Below are 26,118 nucleotides of genomic sequence, written 5' to 3'. Positions count from 1 at the left end.
ACACTTTAAATTAGGGTTTCCCAAATACACATTAAATTCAGATTTAATAAGACAGTTATCACATGGGAATTAAATACCAATTGATTATTTATAAAATATCACAGCTCAGCAAAGTGTGTGACTCAGCCATCGTCTTGCACCGCAGCTGAAGGAGGGGAAACACACCTTTAGGCAGTGACTGGGGATCCTGCCCTGGCTCCTGCCGGGCACCAATGGTCACTGGCCTCCCTGTCTTCTTGCCACCTTCTGGCCTCCTTGGCACGTTTTCCGGCAGCGGAGGATGGACACGAAGGGAGGGATGCTGCCATCCTGCCCCCCAGCCAGGCCAGCACCCTGGCATGCTGTCCCAAGTGTCACCCAAATTGCAGTGGTGACACCCAGTCTGGTGGCCAGAGGGGGACCGCAGCTCGGCTGATGGCCGTTTCAGACCAGCATCACCTCTGGGCGCATAAAGTCATGTCCTGAAGGCACCTCCAGCCACACAAATCCATGCACAACCATGACCATGTCCGTCAGGCAGGGAGGTGCCGCCAGCAGACATGAAGGGACTCATCCCCTGCAGAGGGTCCTGCTGGCAGGGTGTCCCTGGGGATGTGGGGCACCTGGGGATGCCCAGGAGCAGGGACCCAGCCCTGGCTCCGTGCTGGGCAGTGACCACAGCTCGGTCACTACCCGAGGGGCTCCGTTCCGTGAAAACATTTAAGATCCTTTGCTGCCACTGATTTACGTTTTTTTTATTATTATTATTATTCAGAACGGCAATATGCTGCTCATATACTCTGGGTAATTTACTTTTCTAATCAAATTGATTTCCATTCAAATGAATTCTCTTGTCCATCTCTATTCCAGTAATGTTATTTTAAGCATAAGCTGTGTCTTGGTACAAATGTATAATCAAACGGGTAGATGCAGAGGGCATTGTGGTACTTTATGGTGAATCAAATAGAAGTGAAATTATAGAAGCTTTTAGGCGCAATAATTTATGTATTGTAACTTCTGGTTGGGCCCAGCGAGTGAGATTACATTCCCCTCCTGGATTTATCTGTCGTCTTGGTTTGTGGCTCAGCATTTCTACCCTTTTTTTTTTTCCTTTTTGTCCTTGCATTGAATTAGACTGATCTAATTCCTCTTGCAGAGGTAGTAGAGCAATGGGGGGACGAGGGCTGGGCGAGTGGGGACTGTGGGACCCCACCGCAGAGGAATTGGGGTACCACCCTGCTGGCATCGCCCCCATCCCAGCCCCAGCACAGACAGCATCAGCTGATGCCAAAAAATCAAGTGCCCGGTTCCCTTACCCACCTTCCCGCCACGCATCTCTCCGTTAGCAGCTCAGGAACGGCCGCATGTTAATTACCTGCATGCTGGTGGCAGCTTTCCTGCAGGAACATGTTAATTGCCACCACGCCGCTGCCACCGTCGCTGGCTGTCACCGTCCCAGCATGACCTCGGGGATGTGGCCGGCCACCACGCTCACGCTCCAACCCATCCCTGCTACCCCCTCCCCACCCCTTCCCCAAACCCGGGGCATTATCATCACTATTTTAATTATTTCTCTTCAGCTACCCTACAATAACCCTGCTTGCCGGGGCTGATTTATGTGCTGGTGGTAATCTTAATTCAGCCCCGGTGCACCCAAGTCAGCGCCGCAGAGCAGGCGGGCACGGCGGCGTGCGTTGGGAATGATGCAGTTCCTACCCTTCACCCTTTATTTGTATTTTCTGTCCTGCACGATATATATCAGCCATCGCCGGCGCTGGAGTGCCGCTCCACACTCCATTATAAAATGGCTTGGTGCAAAAGATGCATATAAATAAGAGAAGCCGTGAAGTGTTCCTCAGCCGCTGGTGCAGGGAGCGCTCGCAGCTGTGATTTATAGCATCTGCTCGATGGGCCCCTCTGACATAAATCTCACACTTCATTCACACATACAGAGTTAAGGAGAGGGAGCGGCGGCACCCCCAGCACCCACGGGCACGTGCCATCCCCCCCATCCCCCCTCGAGCGGTCTTGGGGAGAGGGATGTGAGCCGGGATGGATCCAGCCATACCTGATGGTATACCAGCTCTGCCCGGCCGTAGCTCTTGCTCTCGCCTCTTTCCCTTGGGGTTGAGAGAAGCGACGGTGCTGGGCTCATGCCGGTCCCCAGTGCTGCTGGAGCATCACAGCGCTGGGATACCAGAGCCCCCGGTGTCCACTGGCCACCCACCGGCATCCCCCAGCTGCAAAGGCAAGGACCAACAGCTTCTTTAATGGCCAACACCTTCTCCGATGTCCAACACCCCCTGCAATGGCCAACACTACCTGCAATGGCCAAGGCCATCCACAATGACCAACACCTTCTGCAAGGACCAACAGCTTTTATAGTGGTCAACACCGTCTGCAACAGCCAATGCCATTTGTAATGGCCAACACCTTTTGCACCGGCCAACGTGGGGACACCTGCCTGGGGCCGTGCATGGCAGACAAGGTCCTGCCCAGCCCAGGGTCTCCCACTTTCCCCTGTCTACAGCTCACATTTGGGGACCCCTCCAGGCACCCAGGAGCAGGGTCCTGGCCCTTTCAGCTTGGCCGTGTTTGGCTCCAGCCGGGTGGCCTCACCTCCTCTGCCGTGGTGGGTGACGAGCTCCCCGTCATCCTCCTGGGGTGGTACGTCATCAGGAGCTGGTGCAGAGCAGCGCTGGAAAAGATAAACTATAAAAAAAAAATCAAAAAGCAGCCTAAATCTGCAGCCCAGCGGGGACTGCAGCAGGCGGAACAGCTTTCACTCAGTTTGGGCTCGTTTTTTGCTGGAGAAGGAGGGAGCCGCTGGGCATGGAGAGAGACCTGGAGGTATTTTTCCCCTGGCCGTGCAGGATGGTGCGGTGTCCCTGACCCCAGCACCCTCCTGGCTGTGTCCCTGGGGGACCATGGTGGGGACAACCGGCACCCAGGGCAGCCCTGTAACACCCCAGAGCCAAAATCTGGTGGGGGTGGAGGTGAAGAGCCAAATTCAGAGAGTTTGAAAGGTGCAGTGCTCTGTTGCCTCTCCCTCCGGAGCAGATCCCGAGCGAATGAAGACAGGTTGAGCCTTTGAAACCCAGCGCTGCCTCCCAGAAACCAGCCGTGACCCAAAACAGCATCAACAAATGGCCATTTTCTAGTGCCCGGGGAAAAAGCGCACCCATGGGTGCACCCATCGCCCCGCGGCTCAGCCTCCCCCATCTCCGGGCGCTGCCGAAATCACGGCCCCGGGGCGGGCAGAGGGAGACCGGCCCTTTTATAACAACGGCAATAAAAATATTAACATCACCGCAAAGAGAAACCCTTTCTCCATCCACCCTACGGTGGCTCCACCGGTTTCCCGGGGCGCGGTGCCGGCCCCCCTCGGCTGCCGCAGTGTGAGAGGCGCGTTACAGCGCGGTCCTGCCCCCCCACCCCCCCCATCCCCCCTTTCCCCTCTGCACATTTCTACGGCAACGTCGTTTACTTGGTTAAATAACTCATTTATCTTTTTATACTCTCTGCAGATCATAATACACCCACTCTGACAATACCGCACACCAAAGACCTAATTTTAGAAATGGTGTTTATAAGTAATCAGTTTGAAATATTGGAGCGGTCGTATGATGGTGGGTTGTTTTTTTTTTTTGGGTTTTTTTTTTTTTTTTTCTGAAATACTGACGTTTGCAAGAAAGCTGCTCATAAGGAAAATTCTGATTATAACAACTCATTTAGAATAAATCAGTTTGAAATGGTTTATATAACACGGCGGTATGTGCTGTACATGAGCATCCAAGTTTCTGTGTTTTTCCTTTCAGTAAGATGAGATTAAATGAAACCCCAAATGCAAGTGGTTTTGGGCACTTTGGGTGGTTTTTTTTTTTTTTTGCTAAGCAGAGGAAATGCAGCTTCTCAGCAATTTTATGGCCAATTGGGTTGGGGAAAAAAAAAAAAAAAAAAGACAGACAAAAATTACAGCGAGCAGAATTACCACCCTCACAGCCCGCCCTGCTCCTGCACACCCCGACACCCCCAGCCCCCCCTTCCAGCTTGGGGGGGTCCCACACCATCTGCCCTGTAAGGGCATCTCAGCCTTCTGGGCTTTGCTGGGGGGTTTGCCACCCTTCTTGCCCCTTCCCATCCCAAAGACACCATTAACCCCCAAAAGAGCCCCATCCCTGGGCAGAGCCCGAGCCAAGTACCCGGGGCAGGGCTTGGACCCCCCAGTGCTCCCCGACAGGAGCATCTTCCCGGTCCACATGAGTACCGCATCCCCCGGTAGCGGGATGCTGCCACCGCATCTCACGGAGCATCCTCACCCTGTACCAGGGCCGGACTCGAGCCACCCGCTGTCTGACACCTGGCAAACTCATCACAGGTGCCCACGGGCTGGGGGCTGACTCCCACCCTGGAAGCAGGGGCTGCCCGGCCGGGGGGCAGGGGGGACTCACCCCTACAAGAATAATTTACCTGCTTGTATTTTCAGAGCCCGGTTAAGGTTTTCCCTTGATGAAGAGGCAGAAAGAGCTCGTTGGAGTGGCGTTCGGCTGACGCTGCATCTTCAGCCCTCAGCCCCGCTCCCTGGGGAAGCGCGAGATCGGGGGGCTGGGGAGTCAATTTTAAAAAATGCTCATAAATAAAGTGAGAACGGGAGTGTCCTGGACACGTCACACGAGGGAGCGTGTGGTGCGTCCAGGAAAAAAAGCCAAAAGGTGCCCAAGCCAGCTCTGGTGAGGTGTGGGGAGAACACAGAGCAGGGATCTCCAAAAAGCCCCAAATTTGGGCAAAACCACTCAGTTGGCCAAGGTTGGGGTTCACCTCACAACCCGAAGTGGAGCCTGGCCCCTCGGGGCAGCACGGGGACACGGAGCCCCTGCAGCACCTATTAACAACCACTTCCAATGAACAACATCCACCAGCCAGAAAGAACGAAAACAGAGCAAAAGAAAAAGCTTTTAATTGTAATTTACTTTATTATTTTGTAAATGTGAATTTTACAAAGCGTTTTACAATTAATGATCACATTGGGTTGGTTTGTTTTTTTTTTTAAATGGATTTTTTGTCATATGAAAACAGCTATGAGCACAGTTCCAACTCGGGGGTCTTAATCTTTGCTCTTTTTTATATTTTTTTTTGTTTAGTTACTGATATATCATGTCAGCCATGGCTACAAAATAACAGTCTTAACTATACAGAGTAAGAGCACATAAATACTAGTGAATAATGCATGATAAAAAAAAAAAAAAAAGAAAAAAGAAAAAAAAAAAAAGAAGCTAGCATCGTTCGTGGCTGAGACAGTTGAGGAACATAATTCAGTGGTACTGTGAGATTTCCTTACAGCACAGAAAGTATTTTTAACAGTCATGAATTACAGTACTACTTAATACCCTATGAAGACGCTTTAAAAACAACCTTGTACTTTAAGTCCTTTTTTTTTTTTTCCCCAAACATTCTGTCCAAAGGATTAATGTTCTATTTGAATCAAGTGCCATCCAAATGTTCAAGTCAAAAATATTTATACATTTATACTCAGTTGTTTTATTTATTTATTTATTATTATTAATTTTTTTTTGTTTTGTTTTTTTTTTTTTTTTTTTTTTGTCTGCTAAAAATAGTATTGCAAGTTTTGGCTTTTACCTTGACATAAAAATCACAATTTAGTGTGCAAAACGCTTAACAGTGGAAGAAACTCATCGGAGGAGTCGAGGGGGTTTCCCATGTGAGTGCGTTAGAGGTCAGCCCCCACCCCCCCACCCCGGGGAGGAAAGGGGGTCGAGGGGGGGGGCCGGGGGAGCTCCCCGCTCGCTTCCCTCCCGCCCCGCGCTCTCGGGGCTCGCTCCCCGACAGCGACGCCCGATTCAGACAGCAGGAACACTTTGAACAGCAGTTGAGGCGCGGGATGGCTGGGGACTGGCAATGGGGATGCGGGGATTCGCTGCTGGGGGGCGGCGGGCGAGGGAGGGGGCGGCCGGGGCTCATCCCCGCTTTCCCGTTGGCCCTTTCTCCATTCGCAGCCAGCTTTTTCCAGAAAAACAAGCGATCTGAGCAAAACCCCGGGGGTGTGTGTGTGTGTGTGTGTGAAGGGCTGAGGGGGGGTAAAGCCCCCCAGAACAACCCTGCGACAAGGATGCTCCGCTCCCTCCGATGCCGGTTAAGCCACGGGCAATTCCAGTTTGGGTTGAACCCCTCACCCGGCCGGAGGAGGGGAGCCCCCGTACGTGCCACCCCCGGCCGGGCTCCCCGCCACCCCCAGGGGAATTTCTAGGGTGAAACCACAGTTAGAAGAATTAAACCATCGAGGTGGCAAAAAAGGACCCGCTCCCCATCTTCTGCCGGTGACGCGGCGACGCCGGCGCCATCCCTCCCCTCCTGAGCCCCCTCCTGCCGGTGTCACCGTGGCCAAACCGGCGTGGGAAGGTCACCGGCCGGGGGGACAGCGGGGGGTTCACCACGAGCCCTGGCCAAAGCTGGACCCGCAGGACGCCGAGACGCGGGACCACGGTGCGGGAGAAGGTCATGCAGCCCTTCTGCAAAGCAGCAGCTCTCGGGTTGGTGGTGTTAATTGGCGCTAACGAGGAGGAGAGGGGCCGGCTTCTACACTATATGGCAGCTGCAGGTAACTTGTATGCTTACACTCCGTTTTCTTTAAAGGTGCTTGGTATAACTTTAGATATATAATATACATGTAATATTGCTAATAGTCAAGCATAAGAATAAAGGTGCAGACATACCATAAATACTGATGCTTTGATTTTACACTATCAGACCTAGATGAACGCAGTTTCCTATTCACATTATAAAGCAGCCCCAAATTCTATAATTTAAAATAGTGTCGTAAACAAAGAGGAGGAAGGAGTCGGTTATGATCTGATCTTAATCTGTTTTCCTTGGAAAAAATGATCAAAAAATTCTAAGGCACTCAGGAAAGCCGCATACAATCGATGGACTGCTCTGTTCTCACCTTACATTCAATATTTTAAAGGGGTTACTTTTTTTTTGTTGGTTTTTTTGTGTTTTTTTTTTTTTCTCGGAAGAATACAATCATTACCATATAACATTTTTCAAACATATCATTAATCCTCCACACACAGGAAACATTAGTGCAAAATGCTTGCCCTCATCTACCAGATAAGGAAAAAAACCCAACACCCTTCACATTTTAGAAGTTTGCCTTCCTAATAATAATAATTAATAAAACAAACAAACCCAAATTAAAAAAAGAAAAAAAAAAAAAGGAAAGAAAAAAAAAAAGAAAGAAAAAACCCCAAAAATATACAGGAAGTTGTGCTAGGTATAAAAATATATATTTTCACTGTGCAACTTGACTCTCTTCAGACTCTCTGTCCTAAGCCATTCAAGTACTTCTGCTGCTGCCCCCCCGGGTGGCCCCGCCGGCCGGGGCCGTCTGTCTGGGCGCGGGTTTGGTCCGGAATTAATACCTTAATTAATGGCCTGCTCACCAAACCCCAGCAAGTGCCAAAAAGGAGGAGGAATCCTTTGCAATATCTTTAAAATATACATATATATATATATATATATATGCACACAGACACACACAGAAGGGACGACTTTTGATCTCCGGCGCCTGGATCCACTCCCAGCTTGCCTCAAATTTTTGGGGAGGTGATGGCGGGGTGTCCTCAGCCAAACCTGACCCCCCTAGCCCCACCAACTCTGCCCCAGAGCTGCCCCCAGCAGCCACTCCCGTGGGGATGGGGACACCCCCAGGGCCAAAGAACTGCCCCTTCCATCTCCTCGGGGACGGCCGGGGAAGAAGCCCACCCCAAGCTCAGCTCTCTGGTCCCCCCTGCTCAGGCTTGTCCTCCTCCCGCGGGCTGGGCATGAGCCGTGCCAGCTCCAGGCTTCGACAAGAGCGTGAGTTTTCTCTGCTGACGTGGGTAAAGTGCAAATAGAGCCCCCGGCCGTGCTCGTCCCCGCTCCCCGGAGCATCGCGTGCCCTGCTCATCGCACCACCACCCGCACGGCACCCGGTCCAGGACGTCACCATCACCCAAGCCAAGCCATGCCAAAAATCCGCAGAACTGCGCAAGACGTGAGGCAAAACCACCCCGACATTGATTATTTTTCTTTTTTCTCAGGGCAAGGAGCAGTGGGAGAGGAGAAGCGCCGGACAGCTTTGTTATTCCCACGCCAAAAAACTACTTCAAGTATCGAAGAAAACAAAACCAATGGCCAAAAAAGTTGGGTTATCCTCTGCCTCCCCCCCCCCCGCCCCCTTTTCCCAATGGAAATACAAAGAAGGAAGAAAACCCTGAGCAAAGCGCCGTCTGGATTCAGGAACCAAAGCAGGAAAGAAAAGCAGCGCGCAGCCGCAGTAGCCTTCAAAAGTGACTCTCGGTGCACCTTGCACTTGTTCATAGTCCCACGCTTGTTAAAGAACAAGCTGTAAAGATCATTAAAGCAGGCCGTTTACTCACAGTAAAAATAATAATTAAAAAAGAAAAAGAAAAGAAAAGAAAAGAAAAGCCATACTTGGCTTTCACCTCACTGCCCCCATCCCTGGGGGGCACCCTGGCCTCGGCATCCCCCTGCCCAATGGCATCCCCCTGCGGGAACCGGGGCTGCAGGGAGGGTGACAGTCCCTTTTGGGGATTTCTGGGGGGATTTCTGCCCTCCACGGGCAGGAGGCAGCGACCAGGGGGTGAGCTGGTACCCACCGCCCGACCAGGCTCCAGGGGCACCTGTGGGTCCCCATCCTATGCCCGCACCACCGAGCTGAGGCCAGCCAGGGCCACCAAAGCCAACACAGCCTGGGGACATCAGCGTTCAAAAAAAAAAACCACAAACAACCCAACAAATAACTCCCATTGGGCCTTTCCCCAGGAGGGCCTGTCTGGAGGATGAGCAAGGGGTGAAACGCTTCCTCCTGCCCAGAACCTCTTCATAGAAGGGCACAAAGCCATTTTTTTTAAAACATTTTGGCATCCAATACACTCCAAATTATTAAAAAGTGAGAGCCCAACTGGCTGGGGCGGAGGGAGGGGGTGGTGGGTGAGCCCCGCACGCCGGCGGATGCTCCCGGTGCGGATGCTGCCGGGAGCCGATGCCAAGAGCTCCCGTCTCCGTGCCCTTCCGAGCAAGGACACCGGGCTTTCCGTGCTCAGACTCCTCTCCAAAGCCCTTCACAGGTGGCTGAGGGGGGCTACTCCCCCCTACCAGGAGGTGGCCCCGGACTTGGCCCGTTTGCTGGACACCCCGAGGCGATGGGGTGCAGTGGGGTGACACCAGCCCGTTCCCCCACAAAGCGGGTGACGTGGGGGCGCAAGCAAGGAGAAGGAAACGAAAAGCAGTCACTGGGAGGGAGGGAAAGAGAAACCAAACCCAAAACCCAGCCGTGTTGGGGAAAAAAAAACAAAACAAAAAACAACCCGGCAACAACCACTACGCTGGCCAGGGTCTCCACCTGCATCCCACGCAGTCCTCCTGACACGTGCAAGCCTGACCTCCCGTGGAACCATCCCTGCTCCAGGGAAATGGAAAAAAAACTCCCCGAGACAACGGCACCGAGCCCCCGCCAGCCGCTGGGCACCGCGGCAGCCTGCCCCACAGCACCCACGGCAAAGGGGCTCCCCTCCCGCACCAGAGGCCTTTGACGATCTCCCCCCACCCTGTCCCACTTGGCTAGAGCCCTTCTGCTAGAGACACACATCGCCAGTCACAGCACCTCTTCCCTAACACACCTCGCTTTCCTGTTAAGTGACGGTAAAACTTTCTTTAGAGGACAAGGTTAACGATGGCTTTACTTCTGAGCTGAGTAATGGATGGGGTGGTGATGACGGGGGGGTGGTGGTGGTGGTTGGGGGGGGTGGCTAGCTTTTCTCCTCCCCTTCTTAAAATTAAAAAAAAAAAAAAAAAAAAAAAGGAAAACAAAGAAAAAAAAAAAGAAAAAGCTACAATCTTAGAGACTAACCTCAGGAATATCAAAAAAGGAGCCCAATATTTTTTTTTTTTTAAGTAGGTCGCCACAGACCTAGTCGTTTACAGTATAACGAATGCGATTATTTCCTTCATAAATTTTAAATACAAGCAGAATAAAAATCACATTTTTTTCAGGCAACAGTAGCAGTTCAGTAGGTAAGTGGCTTGATCACATTTTTTGTTTCGTATTAGTAACGCATGCAAGCAGCTTTAGTATTACAGATCCCTTATAGGTCACGAAACGTTTGCTTTCTTTATAAAGTCCCTCCGAAAGTACCATCTTGTCTTCTCACGGGAGTTTCGGGCCGGCTGGAGGAGCCCGAACCTTGTTCAAAAGGTTGCGGAGTGCTTTGGGTATCCGATGCCAGAGCATCTGTGGCAGCTGCCTCCTGTATCACAGAGCCAGCCCCCTCGGCATCCTCGCTCTGTTCGAAGGACTGGTTGGATCCATTGCTTAGCTCTACGTTCACCGTGTTAGTTCTCAAGGCTACTATAGTTCCCGAATCGCTCCTCCTTTCTGCATAGATTCGCTGCTCAAAGACCTGAGCAGTGTTGGGCTGGAATTCAGGATCCAGGGGGACACTGTTTGTGGTGGAGCCCATGACCGTGCGGTACATCTCCATCCCTTCCGGCAGCATGGACTTAATCTTCGGCAGCCAGCGCTTGCGGACCCGGCGGGCGTTGGTGCACATATCAGCTGCTATAACATTCATCTCGCTTTCCTTAAAGCTCGGGGCAAAATTCTGACAATACACTGCAAAGACAGGGATACACAGAGCTGAGGATTCAGAGAAAGCAATACACAGGTGGCTGCGTGATCACAGCCTCTGCCCCGGCGTAGAGACCATGCCGCTCATGCCATGGAGTGGAGGTTCAACCATGGGCCAGAGCTCTCGCAAGGAGAGACTTACAGATAAGGACTCCTCAGCTCGAGACAGACACAACCAAGAAGAGACAAAACCAGAAGGCATAAAAATCCCAGGTGGCACAGGGAAGGGGGCTGGAGAAGGACCACTCACTCCCCGGGGACCCAAAGAGCCCCAGGCTCCTGCCTGCAGGACCCAGCCTCCAGCCAGGGTGCAGCACCCACGGCCGCAGCACGCAGGGATGGCCAAAAGCAGAGATGGACACAGAAAAAATCAACACAAACTCCTCAACAGTAGATCCACGAATGGCCCTTAAAACCATGGTGATGCAGGCACAGCCACGGGGCTGGAAAATGTCAGAGCAGCTCGTGACCGAGCAGAGATCGCCCAAAGGACCATCCTCTTCCTGTCCCACACCTCGTGCTGGCCACCCCAGGGCCAACCAGCACTGCATGGACCACCAGCCCGGCCAGTGGGGCTGCTCCAGTGTCCCACCACCAGCACATCAGCTGGCATGTGCCCTGCAGAAGCCCAGCAACACCTTGGCTGCAGCCCCCACTCCTCCACTGGGGCCAAGCACCTGATGTTATGGACCAACATCCAAGGAACTGCCACGGTGAGCGATTGCCAACAAAATACCCAAATTTGCCCAGGGTAAAATTCAAGCAGTAAGAAGTTATCCTATATCCTGACACACGACATCATGTCACAGGCACTGTCACTGGACAGCGATGCCTTTCCAACCTCTGAAACCCTTTGCAAGCCCCAGCAAGGACTAAGGCTGGAAGGTCCAGACCCAGGGCTCTCCAGGGAGGGCTCAGGAGAGCACCATGCACAAGCTACGGGCAAGAGCCAACAGCACGGTTTAGTGATTTTCTCTTTCTGTATTGAACATCTGCCATCTTATCCCTTTTCTCCACACGCTACAGATCTCAGGGGGTGGCTGGAAGGCCCCTGAAGTTCAGCAGCACAGCAGCAATTAGCGAGAGGAAAGATTTATCTTCCAAATCTTAAAAATAAAAAAAATTTGCTTAGAGTTTCATTTTCCAGCGCAATAATATTTACATAAAGATCTACTATCCAGAATCCAGTGAGGGCGAGAGAACACATTGCTTTCCACTGTGTATCACTCTATAAAAGGGCTTCGCTGCACTAACCCACCAGGGTTTCCTACGCCACCCAGTTCCTCGCTCACCAGCAGGCACCTTTTGTCCCACAGCACCTTCCTCGTATTCAGGGGAGACTGCAAGAGCCAAATATTTAACCTGTTTCCTTCTGGTGCCTGCCATGAATAATTAAACTACCTTGATGGAAGTAACAAAACTCTCCTTTTCTTGTGTAAACACCAGGCGTTGGGCACAAACAGGCACAGGGGAGCAGGCACCCCTGCCCATCCCAGCCCTGGGTAAAGCTGGGGTGCTGGAAAATCCTGCAGACACAAGGGGTCTTACCTGTGGGGCAGCAGAAGGGACATTACACAGCGGAACCTTTGGTACCCCCAGCTCTGAGACAGAGCCCAGCGGCTCTACAGACAGACCGACCGACCGACTGACTCACTCGCTGAGCAGCACAGAACTTTGTGTGGGGTTCAGACAATAAAAACAAAAGCTCCTGTTGCTTTATGCCATCTTTTAAAAAGGCAATTATTTGCGGTAGGGGTCTCATTTTATGTGTTGTTTCTTTTTTAAAAAAAAAAACCTCTACAAAATATATTCAAGGAAATAGACTGCAAACCTGACAGAAAGGCTGCCAGCGAGATGGAGCAGATCCTCCCACGCTCCCGGGGCTGAGACAGCCAGCGGATTCCCTGGGTCCTGGGGGACCATTTACTGCTGAATTTTGGGGCATTTTCCTACCCCAGAAGCCCAGGGCAGGGCACAGCACGGCTGCTCCCAGGCACCGCAGGGCCAGCACCCTTGAGAGATGTCTGTGGGGTGTCTCTGGGAGATGGACACTCTGCTCCTGCAAACCAGGGGATTTGGCAGAGCCCTGCACTGGGATGAATCCGAATGCCAGCCAGAGCCCAGAACACCAAAGCCAACGCACAGAGATGGGCTGTTTCAGTGGTACCAAGCTCTGAATGTTGCTAAAAACACAATTTTGATTTCCTTCTTAGAGCACCTATCAATAAAATAATTAACTGCGAAATCAGTGCTTTAAAATATAGCAAAACAGTCAAGTAGCAATAATGTTGTAGCTTAAGATACTGCCAAACAAATAAAAATAAAAATTCACCTCAGCTCCCCCCAAAATGATGCAAACCAAAAATAAATTAATTTTCCTATAACCTAATTTCACCATATATAGTTCCCACGTTACACAACAGAGATGGCCTTCCCTGCTTAGGTTTCGGCTTTGCTCTCGCCATGCTGTTCCCACAGAGCAGCAGTAAATCTCTCTCCTTACATTTGACTGCATTAAGAACCCTGCTGTCCAGGGGCTTCCTGCTGGGATCGCTCGTGGAGGACCGGATTCCAGTTCCGCAGCTGTTGGCGAGCGTGTTCCTGCAAGAAAGGCAAAGGAACATCCTTACAGCGGGGACTCCAGGGGACGGCCGTGCCCCAGCCTCTTCCCTCTAGGTTCTTACGGAGGGATCACCAAGCTGCACGATTTTAAGGCAAGGAATTGGAAAACCTGGTGCTCGGGTTCAAGCATCATTGAGAGAAAGCAGAGAAATCAGTGTAGCATATAGAGAGGATGAAGCACTCGCGATACGTTAGCTATTAACGTGGTTAAAACCCCAGAAAATAAATGGAATCCCTTGGGCACAAGGAGCAAGCGGACATACCGATCAAAGAAGGTGGCCAGAAGACGTCTCAGGAGGACCTTGTGTTTGACACCGGCACATAAGTGGCAATTCATCAGCTGTCCCCGGGTGATGTAAACCCCCGAGCCTGGAAGGGTTGGAGAGGGAGAATTCAGAATTACGCCCTCGCCTCGTTGCCAGCGCCACCCTGGGCAGCCCCGCGCTGGGGTGACGCAGGAGGCAGCGTGTTCCTCACGTGCTGCTGCAGAAGCCCAACAAGGATGGCAGGATTGTTGGACAAGCCCAGCAGGGGCTGTTATCACAGTCCTTTGGGGTCTTGGAAAAGCCCAGCTAATAATAATTCCTGATTTTGTCATTACAGAAAGGAAGTCAAACAAAAGGGCTATATTTTTAATTTTTTTTTTTTTTTTCAGAGACACACAGAGCAAGGCTTTACTCTGTGATTTTCTATGTACAGAGCAGATTACTTATTCTTTCTGAAGGAAGAAAACCCCACTCCACTTGGCCTTTTCTCAAGTGAAGGATCGCAGAACATGTAACTGGAGAGAAAGGAAAAAAAAAACCCATCTAGCACAGGAAAGGTCCTCGCTTACGCTACACGTCTAACTCTTTCCAAAAATCCTGGCCCATCACCTCTTGATACTGCTGGTGAGCAGGGAATTTTCCTTCTAATGCACAGGAACTGCTGACTTTGAGATACCCTGCCCGTAAGGATGTTCTCTGGAAGAAAAAGGAGCCCCTGCCAAAGCGGCTCTACACTTGCAGGGGTTTGGCAGCGCTTTACCGCAGGGTTCTTATCAAACCCTTTTACCTTCCACACAGAAGGAACCGCCCCTGCCTCGGCGTGGGCTTGCACGGGAGGTTATCCTGGTTTTCAAGTGTATTGTTAGAGGAGAGGGTTTGGGTATTTGCTTTTAATTAAGATTAAATAATGGGTCGTATCTGGATCCAGAACACGCTCTGTTCTCAAGATATAAAAACATCTATTGGAGATATAAAATCACCTCCTGGATTTCCAGGAAAACCTAGAGATGATTGTCCCCGATCTCCCAGATAAAGACAGAGCTGCCGGTGGGCAGCAGCATCCCGAGCCCGACCCCCTGCCCGGGGCAGGCAGCTGCCTGCACCCTGCCTGCCACCGCGGGCAGCCCGGGCCACCGGTCCTGCCCTGGAAAGGGCAATAATGGCTCCAGATCTGAGCAGTCCTGCCTCTTGCAGGCAGTAGATGTATCATGACAACTGCAAGGCTTGTTGAAGACCCTCTCGGAGAGAGCTGCTGAAGTCTGCAGAATCCATTACGGCATAAAAAGAAAAAAAAAAAATCAGAGACAAAAGGAGAACCCTCCAAACGGAGAGTTGAGGAAAACTTCTGCCGCGGGATCCTCCTGCATGCCCCAGGGTCAACCCCACCTCAGGTCTCACCAGGTTTGAGACAGGAATCAGCTTTCTTCAGCGGCGGTATTTTAAGAGATAAGCCATCAGAGGGAACGCCAGACGCTACCGAGGGTAGCTTCACTTTAATAAATAAAAAATAACCGAGGCAGCCACTATCGGTTAGAGATATTAATCTACTTTTCTTTCCAGATTGAAAAATGTAAATCAAGCAGAGCTGCCTTGAGCCAATTTGCAGCTCTCACTGTGAAAATAACCTGCACCACTTGATGGTTTTAAGAAGTCTCACATAAAATGTAAATGGGCACAAAATGAATATTCCAGATACAAAATAAATACTTGTGGTTGCGTGCTGTGTTACAGCGTGTGCGTTTCACTCCTGCCTTCCATCAAAGACCCATCCTCCATCAGATGGAAACCTTTCTGGGCTTACCCTGAAATTCAGATTCCCTCTACAGACTGAAAATAAAATCAGGCTACTCACCCAGAGATAAATGACCAGAAAGAAAAGACAACTGATTTGCATTGATTGCGCTGCCACATGTCCTTTTTGTACCGAGGGCTTTACAGGTATTAATTAACCCTCCCCAGCTGGGCAGCAGGTACGGGCTGTCGTGCAAAGATCGCTTCATCTAAGCACATCTAACCATTGCACTTTCCACCTCAAGTTGGCCATAAATCCTTTATAAAGTAGTGAGTTCTCCTGATATTGTAACTATCCCCAAAACTGAAAATAAAGAGAGAAGAAAGGACCCAAACCGATTCCTTCTCTTCCTTCCTACTGCAGCATTTCACAGTTTAGTAACACCCCCAATTTTTTGAAAAACTTTTATAGGTTTTTCAAAGCTTGTTCAGTGACACAAATTTTATTATCTCCATTGCTTTGTAAATCTTACAATGCAATGGGTTTTTTCGGTGGTTTTTTTTTTGTTTTTTTTTTTTTTTTTTTTTTTGAGATCTGTGCATCTAAATCAAAACACAATTGCGATGCAGCCCACACCAATCAGGAAGAACACAAGCTGGAGAATTCAATTAAAATGCTAAATTAATTCAATTGAATAAATCCTGTTAATGACACATTTTTCTATCAGCAAATTAAAGGAAATTCAGAACTTTTAAAAAGATGATTGGTGATGAATAATCCAGAAAGACACAGCAAGGGCACACAAGATGCACGACTCCAGCAACGGTGCAAACGAGATGAAGGACCCATTTCAAGGAGGAAAACATCAGTGATCCCAGGCATCCTCAAGCAAAGAAATTTACCCCCTCATTACCTGCAACGAGCTCAAGTTTTTCTCCAGGATCTCCCTCTGAGTAGAGTTTTGGGTGGCAACGGTATCCGATTTGACTGATAAGACTGGCTGGGAGAGCAACCAGATCCCGTCGTATGAGGACACAGGAGCGGTTCTCCAGTGGGATCTGCTCTGGCTTCTCTTGAGCAACTTGAAAATTAAAAGGGAAAACCATTAAAACAGTTTATTATCCAGGCACAACACGAACAGAAGGAGAGATTTTGACTTTGTCACATAGTTCTTGGAAGTATTCCTCCCTCCAGAAGCAAACCCTTCGCCGGGGCTATCGGCTACAGGGCAGATGCCACCTGACAGCATGGGAAGATCTCCCAGTCTCCCCCACCATCTACCACAGCCATCTCATACAGGCACTTAGGTTCTGTGAGAGGGAATCTTGGAATCTAATTACGCTTTAACTTTTCCTAAGTTAATCATTTATGAAAACAGGCAACTGCACAGCTGGCATCATTCTGGAAGTGCTGCACACGGAGCTGGCTTCCCCAAACACTCCCAGAAGAATGGCAGGCTCCTTCACCGGGGCTTCTAAAACAGGCCATAAATTGCCTAAGTTCAGTAAATACCTGTATTAGTACCATAACTACGTCTCTTGATTTTTTTTTTCCTGCTGAAGTTATAAGTCAGACTCTGCAGATACCCCCTTGCACCGAGAAAGGTCACCTGAGGATGGCACCCCCCACCCACCTCCCGCAAGCTCCAACTCATCTTCTCTTACTCTGCCTTTTGCAGACTAACCTTTCCTCTCAATAACAACAGAGACCCCAACCAATGACCCAAAACACATCATTGAGCTGCGGCTTCAAAACCGAATTACTGAGTTTTGCCAGGACACAGCTGTGACTCGCCCCAAGGTACCATCCCCAGAGCCCACCACTGCCCATCAGCAACCATTAACATCCAACAGCTGGAAGTACTGAGCTGTACCAGCATCGGGCAAGTCTGGGTCCTGTGAGCACACCGAGGATTTGCTTTCTAAAGCACATTTACAGTGCAAGTCCACAGGCTTGCTTAAAATTACAATTTTTGACAGCAAAAGAGGGCTGACCCGGGTGTACATCAACTCCAGCTGCACCGGGACGCGGTGGGAGCAGTTAAAAATCCTGAATTGCAGCCCAGCTCCACAACGATCCATCTCTTTCCCCAAAAATGTTTGATAACGTGGCAAGTGCCATGCGTAAAATCAAACCCCGCTCTGAGCTTCAACATCTGTGGATACGGAGAGAAGAAAAAACAAACCCCAGCAAGCCGCGTTTCTGAACCCAAAATGTCTCCTGCTGGAGAGGTGTCTTTTCCTGCGATTATTTCGGTGTTCTGGGGGGACGCTTTTCCACTCTGGAGATAAAATAACAAGTTTTGCAGACTTGTTGCTGCAGTAACGGCAGGGCGACGGTCCCCGCACAATGGGAGCAGTGTTCTAACTAGGACATGTCCCGCGCCGCCGGGCTGTGCCATGGCATCCTCTCGCAGGCACGGGGCTGGAAGCATCCCCTCCCGCGTCGCTCCCTCCTTCCCTAAAAAGTCGGGATACCAGGAGGATGCCGCCCCTTTGCTCCTGCAGCCTCACGAGCAGCGCTCCCTTCGGTGATTAAGGACCAGAAAGCATCAGAACAATTCACGTAATGTTTTAAAACTAACTTCTCCTGCCAGCACGGCCCGATTGTCCATGCAAAGCGGCAGGGCTTTGGCGTGCTGATGGGCAGCCCCAGGCACACACAGAATTTTCTCCAACTGAAATATCTCCCTGTTTAACGGCGCTCCCAAGCATCCAGGCACCTTCTCTCCTTGGAGATGGGAGTCATCTCCTGCTCACACAGAGGAAGCATCTCAAAGACCTGCTGTATTTCTGATGCTTTCAAAGAGTGATAAGCAGAGTCTATCCAATTAAATACTATTTTTTTCCTAGCTTAAACAAAGCAAAAGCAGATGAGCACTAGGTCTGGGGGACCCAACACCCAGGGAGTGCCCACCCTGATGTTCTTCCCAGGCTTTCCGGCCCTGGCAAGGCAGGCTCTGCTCACCAAGGCAGCACAAGCCACTGCAAAATAAATGCAAATTTCCAGGAGAGAGGAAGGAGCAGGAATGGAGGACACCACCATCAGCTCCCTCCCCGAGTCCCCCGCACGTTACACACAGGCTGAGCTAAAAGGTAAGATTATATACACCTCATATGAGCTATCGTTCTGCTGGTAAATCCCAAAAACCAGACCAGGATGTCCCGTCCTGTCCTACCTGACTTGACCCAACCCAACCCTATGATCTTCAACAGCGGCAATGAAAGGCAGATGCGTGATGCTATTAGGGGTAAAACATCATTTGGCAAGAGGTTTTTGTGCTAAATGCGTGTCCCTGAACCGCCAGGGGACAGGACAGGTGAGGATGAGGCCGTGCCCACGCACGGGGCTCCTGCTAATTGCAGGCAGTTCATCAGCGCTGGGCTCTCCACCGAGCCACCGCTTCAGCTGCCCGGTTGGAGCAGGAAAACCATCGGAAGCACAATGATCCGCCCAGGGTGTGTAAAACTGCATTTTTAATATTTCATTTTTACTTTTAATTAATGACTTGGGTCAGAAGCGCCCACGATGTTCATCGCCACCTAAAAACTGGCAGAGAAAGTTTACATTTCTTCCCGTGAAACCAAATGCTTCATAAAACAGACTAAAATTTGGGCTAAAAAGCCCAAGTGTAACTCAATCCACTATTCTATTTCGTTTACATCTGTCCTGCTGGCTCGCTCTCTATAAATCTCTTATTAAACATGGGCACGAATCAGTTTTTTGGACTTTGTTTCCATTAAAGCATTAGCACAAATTCAAGGATACTAAACAAAAACGGCTGAAGATTTAGGCCTTTCAGTGCCACCTCAATTCAGCAGATAGCAATCGGTTATGTAAAGAAGCAGGATACAAGAGCCACTTTGGTCCCATGTTTTCAAAGAAAGCCAGTCTGTTTGGCCTTTATGCTCTGAAGAACAGGATAGTATTCGCTTCTAATTAATTTGTATCTTCAGAGGGCAGCGGCTCCTTCCCTTTGAATGAAAGGGCAAACAATGTGAAGTATTGTTTAATACAGTTTTGTTCTCGACCAAGAAAGGAGCCTACCAGCCAGCGGAGAGGGGCAGGAAATCATTACAGAGGAAGCAATGAGAGCTGCCAGCCAAACGCTGGTATATTTTATTTATCCAGATAGATGCTTTCGTCTCAAACTTCCATGGATGCTGCAGCTGGCAACAAGTGGTCCAAAATGGGAAATATCCTGGTTTTTCTGATTGAAGAAGGAACCTCAAACCAACTCACCGATCTGTGCTCGGAGGAAAGATGGAGTCGTTGGAATTACCGGTGCTCCACGGGTACAGGCTTCGTGTCACACTGGGGACACGCGTCCTCCTTGTCCCTCAAACCTACCTGACCATTTACTGCATATAAACTTCCGCATACTCCCGTGGGTAAGAAACAACTATTTCTGGTTTAGGAATGAGATTTTTGAGATGCAGAAAGATCAGTGCTGGACCCTCACCCAAAGGCTAATGCTTACAGAGCCCCAACACGGAACCACAAGTCACGAGCCCTGGTCCACCACAACGGCTACAAAACCACCTCCACCTGCTCCACCACCAGTCACCACACAGGCAAACACATGGATAATTCTCCCCTGTTCTCTACAAGGCAAGAATTTTCATTTAAAAACCACCATTTTACGAACATTTTTATCCCATTAGCCTATTTTCCACTGGCAGTGGGACTACCCCAAAAATAGCATCCCTGCTGCAACCCCAGCATAGCCAGCATCTGCCTGTCGACGTAAACCTGGACCACAGAGGACACACGCACGCACCGCGGGACAGATCTGTGATACAGTCCCAACCGGGATAGTTTACGTTTCACAAATAGTACATTTATAACAACGCACTGGAATGCAGAGATTTGATTTGTGACCTATTTATACAGGGAGGTAATCTGGAATCAGTATAGGAAAAATATTACTGGTTTATAAATACCCCTATCTTGCCTTCGCTTCAGATCTCAGCCAGGAGTGAAACATCTGCCAGCCTAAAATTAAACATCTGTGTTTTACGGTGAGGAAACCAGGGACTGGAAGTTTAATGCCAAAAAAGGCCAGAGGCTGCGTGCCCCCGGCGCTGGGGCTCTGCCTTCATCCGGCAGCTCAGCACCACCGGTCCCCGTGCCGGGAGATTCCGGCTCCATCAGCACGCAGCGGCACTTGCAGCAGCAAGAAGCCAAAAGAAAAGTGCTCTGGTGAAGAAACTCCTTTTTTTTTTTTCCTTCCCTAAAAAACCCACTGGCTCTCTGCTCGCGAGCATCCCCCGTGCACAGCACGGTGTCAGACCGGCCGCTGCCCAGCCCTGGTGTTCCCAGCATCAGATCCCCCTTCCCGCAGTTAGAACCAGCTGCTTTATTACGGCTGCGCTTCTCGGGCGCCGTGATTTACATCGCTGCAGCGTGGCGTTCCCAGGCTTGGGTCGGGATGCTGCGCCGGAGCCGCTCATTACGGATTCTGGGTTGTTCCTTGCCCTCTTTCCTTACAGTCAGGAATCAAGAGGCCAGGAGAGAAAAAACTATTCTCTCAGCTAATTACCACAACTATTCTATAATGGCTATTTTAGATGAATTTTTAATGAAGTGTGCTCTTGTCAGTTCGGGATTTCATAACTTTCAAGTCCAGCTTTCACATTCCAGCCATTTGCTGCATAAAGATTTTTCCTCTCCCCTGCAGACGGAGAGGAGAGGAGGAATCTTGCAGGAGCAGGGAAGGAGGACGGAACCTCGCGCAACTTCACTTGCGCCTGTCAAAATTAAATTAACTGCATCTGCTAAGCAGCAAGCTGACTGACAAGAACGCGGTTCAGTGCAGAAAAACGCCGAGCATCTGCAAGTCCTGCTGAAACCCACTTCAGATCAGGCCCATGACGCTGTAATTAACAAGGATAAAAATACTTTGCTTTTGTTTAATATCTTCTGGAGTTGTGCATTCCTCACATCAGATGCTAGAAACCTCATTAAGTCTCACTGGTGTCCTCAAGGCCCACATGCTCTCCACAACCAGACCTAGTTACAGAATAAGGAGCCATTTTACCGCGATGCTCCCAACCTGTCACAGCAGCAGGCAGGCAAGGGGATGACAGCGGTGACACTGTGGCCACCAAATGTGGCCAGAGGCCAGTGGGAGCCAATGCACCTTTTCCTCCATCTCTCTGCAAGCCGCCCCTCTCTCTGCTGCCACCTAAACCTAACCCTCCCACTGGCCTGTGTTCAAGACTGGGCTTATCCTTTCATTTATCTGCTCTTCCTTTCGCAGGTCCAACACTTGTCCCGGTCCATCACACCGGTGCCACCACTGCAGGAAGCACAACACTTAACAAGACCTTCTCCTCACTCCCTCTACCACCATCAAACCCTTGGCCAAGGTGATCATGGGCTCCTTGTCCCTCCAGTTCTGGCTTTGGAGATGTTTTTCTGATCTCAGCTTTGGAGATTTGATGTGGTTCTGACTATAAAAAGAGGTAAAACAAAATAAATAACAAAAAAACCCAAAAGCCTTGGGGGAAGAAAAGGCTTCGTGCCCTCTTTGCTCAGGGGGTCCTACCACGTGTCTTCCTCTGCCCTCGAGCAGATGCTCAAGGTGATGCTCAAGGCAAGCGACGCTCAAGGGAAGCAAAGAGCATCAGCCACCAACGTCCCACCACGCACTCGCCAGCATTAGCTCAGTCAACGCTTCAGCTGGGGAAGGAAAAAGCAGAGAAAAAGGAGGAAGAAAAAAAAAACCAAACCAACCCTCTCTGAAATTCAGGGCTTCATCTGCTGTGCTCTTCTTTGGCTTTGTTTTTGTTTTTACAAGCAGGGCCCTTGGAAACCTTGGCAATCACTGTTTTAAAGGGCTGCCCCCTCCCCCAGGCCTTTGTAAGGCTGTCAGGATCTACATGCCAGGAGCAGGATTAGCTGGCTTCTCTCTTCCATCTTATGGTTTTATTATTCTGCACCTTTTGAGGGTACAGTTTATCCCGAGTAATTAAAACACAGTTAGCTGTACAAGTCCAAACCATAATGGAATAGCTTAGGTTTTATTTTTTTTTAATCTCTTTTTTTCTGTGCCCTCTTTTCCAGGAAGCCTGACACTATAGCTGGCTTATTTAAAACAAGAAACTCCCTTGAAACGTGCTGGTGCGGAAGAGATATTTTAGCAGAAATGTGGTATATTAGAGCCTTACAGCGGGGCTGGGCATCGCCGGGCTCCTGACCTGCCTTCTCCCTGCACGGCCCCTGCCTCAGCATCACGACGTGGTTCAAGTCCTCCCCCTACGGAAACCAAGTAGGAAAACTTTGCTGCGGGATGCCCGGCTCCGACGGGAGGGCTGGATGGCTGCAGCATCTCCAGTGACACCCAAGAAAGCTGCTTGTATTTTCCCTTTTCCAACTGGGATGGCTCCTGCACGGCAGGGATTAGGTACAGCCTAATAGCTGCTGCCTGCTCCGTCCCGGGGCTGGTCCTGCCCTCGCCGGCTGAATTTATGTTGTTCTGTTACTGCGTGAACCGGCGAAGGAAAACACCGTGTCCAAGGGTATAATCCCATTGCTCTGAGGAATACTGCTGCCAGCCCCGGCGCTGAAGGCAAACCCACATTACTCACCGCGTGCTCTACACGGGGAACACAAAGCTAAATAAAACCAAAACCAGTGTGCGGGAAAACAGCCCGATTTCTGTTCGGTCTGATTCTAATAGCAGCCGGGGCACGGGGCCCCGCTCCTGCCGGCTGGGTGAGCGTGGAGGAGACCCCGACCCCATCCCTTTATCCCGCTCCTCCTCTCCCACCTGGTACCAACCGCTGGGACTTGAAGCGCAGCAGAGACAGCAGACAGGCTTTGGAGGCTTATTTTCTACAACTGGCTTGACCGCTTTTCTCAGCAAATATTTCTAATATTAAAATAGTCACATTGCTACCAGTGTGCTTCCCCTCTTTTGTACGTGGCTTGGTAAAAACGTTTGGAAAATATTGCTTATCTGCTTGCTGCCTGTGAGGAGGAGATGCCAAGGGGACGCTGGGTTCCTGCTCTCTGGGACAGGATGGGGATGAGCCAGTTCTCAGTACAAGGGAAAGCCTGGCTTTAGGTAACAAAAAAGGCTGTATTTGTCAAATTTTCTCCCTTGCTTAAGAATAAAACCAAACGCCTTTAAGGCAAGCGTGCCAGCTCTCCGACAAACGAGAGTTAAATATTTGCAAAATTAGTCCAGCGATTTCAGCGCAGAACCGTAGCGGGAAAGCGGCTCAGGGCGAGAGGATGCTCCGCGCTGCCAGAGCCGGCGGGAAGATGTCCCTCCCCAGGGAGCACCCGCGGATCAAAGCTGCTGCCACAAACACCTGCAGCTCCGACGGGGAGGCCGCCACGCCGAGGCTGAGCCTCCGCATGGGATGCTGTGAGCTTCATCCACACGGGATGCAGGGACACCAGTGACCCAGCCAGGAATCTCCCCCTCCGGTCCTGAGCGCCCTGCTCTGTACCCCTCCCCTGCTCCTCAAGAGGGTCTGAGCCCCACAAGGTGCCTGGGGGCTGGGGGTGCACACCCGAGGAAGCCCTCTCCTGCGTGGGAAGGGGCCTTGTGCCCCCATGCCCACCCCAGGGCTGAGCCAGCAGCTCTCAGCCGAGCAGCGCCAAAGTGAAGCCACCTCCTCTCTCTAGGCGTGCCCAGGGACTCACCTGATAGAGAAATAAAATATTATTAAGAGGCCCCCAAATTGCTCTTCCCTTTGTGACAGCAATGCACTGGGCAAGGCTGGCAAAGGAAAAGGGGGTCACTTCAGGCAGTGGGCACAAAAGTCCATCTTTTCTTCTTTTTGCAGATATTCCTAATTAACATTTATGAAAATGATTTATTTGATGTTTTTCTCCCTTCCTCCAAATGTCATTTGTTCATCATTTTAAAAAAAATTTTACTCTAAAAGACCAGTAAAGAAGGAACATGCCTTGCTCCTCACTGAAGACTAACTCCCAGACCAACCACCTAACCCAGCCAGGCTGGCAAGGGCTGACCCTTCCCTTCCCATGGATGACCATCCCTCTCAGATGACCCATGGCAGGTAAGGTCAGCCACCACCATGGGACTGCACGGCTCATGTAACCACCAGGCTGCTTGTTGGCAGCCTCAGCCAAAAAGCAAAGGGCCAAGCCAACCACGGTGGATGACGCAGCCTCTCTTATCTAAAGAGCTTCTCAGGTGGGGACACAGCCCAGGAGCGATGGCACGGGGTGACCTCCCCATGCCATACCCACACACCAGCATAAGCCTACCACGTGCACCACACTACATAAATAAACAAACAATGCCCCCAAAGACAAAAGCCTGATGAAGAAACCCAAAACTACCCGTGCTGGCTGGAGAAGGACCAAGCAACCACTGAAGGAGAGCAGAAAACCCAAGGAGAGAGACCGTCCATTACCAGAGTAGCCTCCCGAGGACTTGATGTACATCTGCCCGTACTGCTCCTCCACCATGGTGTCATATGCCTCGTCATCCTCCTCGTCCTCCTCGTTGTGGTAGGAGGTGGGGCTGTCGGTGGTGGGAATGCTGCTGGCACCGGGGCTCGTCCGCTCCCCCTGCGAGTACTGGACCTGCTGGACGTTGGGGATGAGGGTGGCCAGGTTGGGCATCCCGTAGTAGGAGACACGGGAGAGCTTCAGGGGACCAGCGTTGGGACCACCACCACCTGCCCCTTCCCGGGTACTGGGCTCGAGGGGCCGCTTGCCGGTCAGGCCAGGCAGGGCAGCTGCCTGCAGCTCGAGGTTCTCATGTTTGACACGCGTGAGGAGCGGGATGGGCATGGAGGGGGACATGACGTAGGGCGCTGAGGCTGACTGCAGCTGGTTGCAGGGGCTCTGTGGCTCCGAGCTGGGGTCTTCGATCATGGTGGTCTGAGAGTCACAATGGGGAGAGCTGACCTTGAACATCAAGTCCGTCCCTTTCTCCACGATGTGCTGGATCTGCAGGAAGCCCGCCGTGTACATCACCACCAGCTGCTCGCTCGCCGCCATGGTCAGCTTCCCGGTGTAGCAGAAGGAGAGGATCTGCTGGAAGCAAGCGGGGGGGACGGTACCCGGCAGCTCAAAGGCATTTTTGCTGTTCCCGCTGAACAAGTCTCGGAAGTAGAGGCTGCTGGCGGCCAGGACCGCCCGGTGCGCCTTGAAGGCTTGGCCCTTCACCACGATGGAGACATCGCAGTAGAGCCCCAGCAGCCGCTGCTCGTTCAGGCAGCCCAGAACGGTGTTCCCAAAGTTGGGAATCTCTATGTGCAACATCTGCGACATGGCTCAGGATCGGCTGGAGCTCCTCAGACATTCAATGCAGGAATATCCAAAGTAGGGCACATCTGAAAAACGGAGAAGGCAGGGAGAGAGGCACAAGCGTTTTTAGACAGTTCACCAAAGCAGGCAGAAGCAGAGGAACCCACCTCACCCGACATCAAAGGCTCCGAGCTAAGCTCCAAGAGCCGACGCAGAAAAGCAATCGCTTATAAAAATTACTTATCAGTGTTTTCAAACAACGTCGGAAATGCTATCGGTGGATGGCAAAGGACATTCCAAAAAATACAAGTATTTTTTTTTCAAGTTGTGGTCTGTTTAAATAAGCACCACTGATTTATTCCCCCGGAGGGGGGGGGTTTACTCTATGCAGGAAAATCTGAAGGGTAATGGGAGAGGAGTGAACAGAAGAGCAAACGTAAGATAGTCAGATCTCGGGTAGCATTATATAAGAAACACAACAACCAGCAGCTATGTCGAAACTACAGAAAAGATATTTATAAAACAATGTGCCATTCTGCCTGAAATAAATACAGGATTCTGCCGAAGCGACA

General features: G+C 50.7%; 1 protein-coding gene across 1 annotated transcript; it reads right to left on the bottom strand.

Annotated features, from left to right (window-relative positions):
* Nucleotides 1-9,952: 9,952 nt before the first annotated feature.
* On the bottom strand, nucleotides 9,953-25,632 carry NACC2 (NACC family member 2). Its single transcript, XM_074161230.1, has 5 exons — nucleotides 24,706-25,632; nucleotides 16,221-16,388; nucleotides 13,573-13,678; nucleotides 13,191-13,288; nucleotides 9,953-10,672 (listed from the first exon to the last, which is right to left on the bottom strand). The coding sequence occupies exons 1-5, from the start codon at nucleotides 25,568-25,570 to the stop codon at nucleotides 10,173-10,175; spliced, it is 1,737 nt and encodes a 578-aa protein (XP_074017331.1). The 5' UTR covers nucleotides 25,571-25,632; the 3' UTR covers nucleotides 9,953-10,172.
* Between the last annotated feature and the right edge of the window lie 486 nt (nucleotides 25,633-26,118).

Source organism: Numenius arquata, chromosome 19 (assembly GCF_964106895.1).
Source record: "Numenius arquata chromosome 19, bNumArq3.hap1.1, whole genome shotgun sequence".
NCBI classification, from domain to species: domain Eukaryota; kingdom Metazoa; phylum Chordata; class Aves; order Charadriiformes; family Scolopacidae; genus Numenius; species Numenius arquata.
This window is presented reverse-complemented; position numbering and strand designations above follow the sequence as displayed.

Excerpts from the sequence above, each read along its gene's own strand:
- NACC2 (XM_074161230.1), bottom strand. The coding sequence starts at position 25,570 with ATGTCGCAGATGTTGCACATAGAGATTCCCAACTTTGGGAACACCGTT. Across the intron at positions 16,389-24,705 it reads GTCCTCGGGAGGCTACTCTG|TTGCTCAAGAGAAGCCAGAG; the intron begins GTAATGGACGGT and ends TTAATTTTCAAG. Across the intron at positions 13,679-16,220 it reads AAAACTTGAGCTCGTTGCAG|GCTCGGGGGTTTACATCACC; the intron begins GTAATGAGGGGG and ends CAACCCTTCCAG.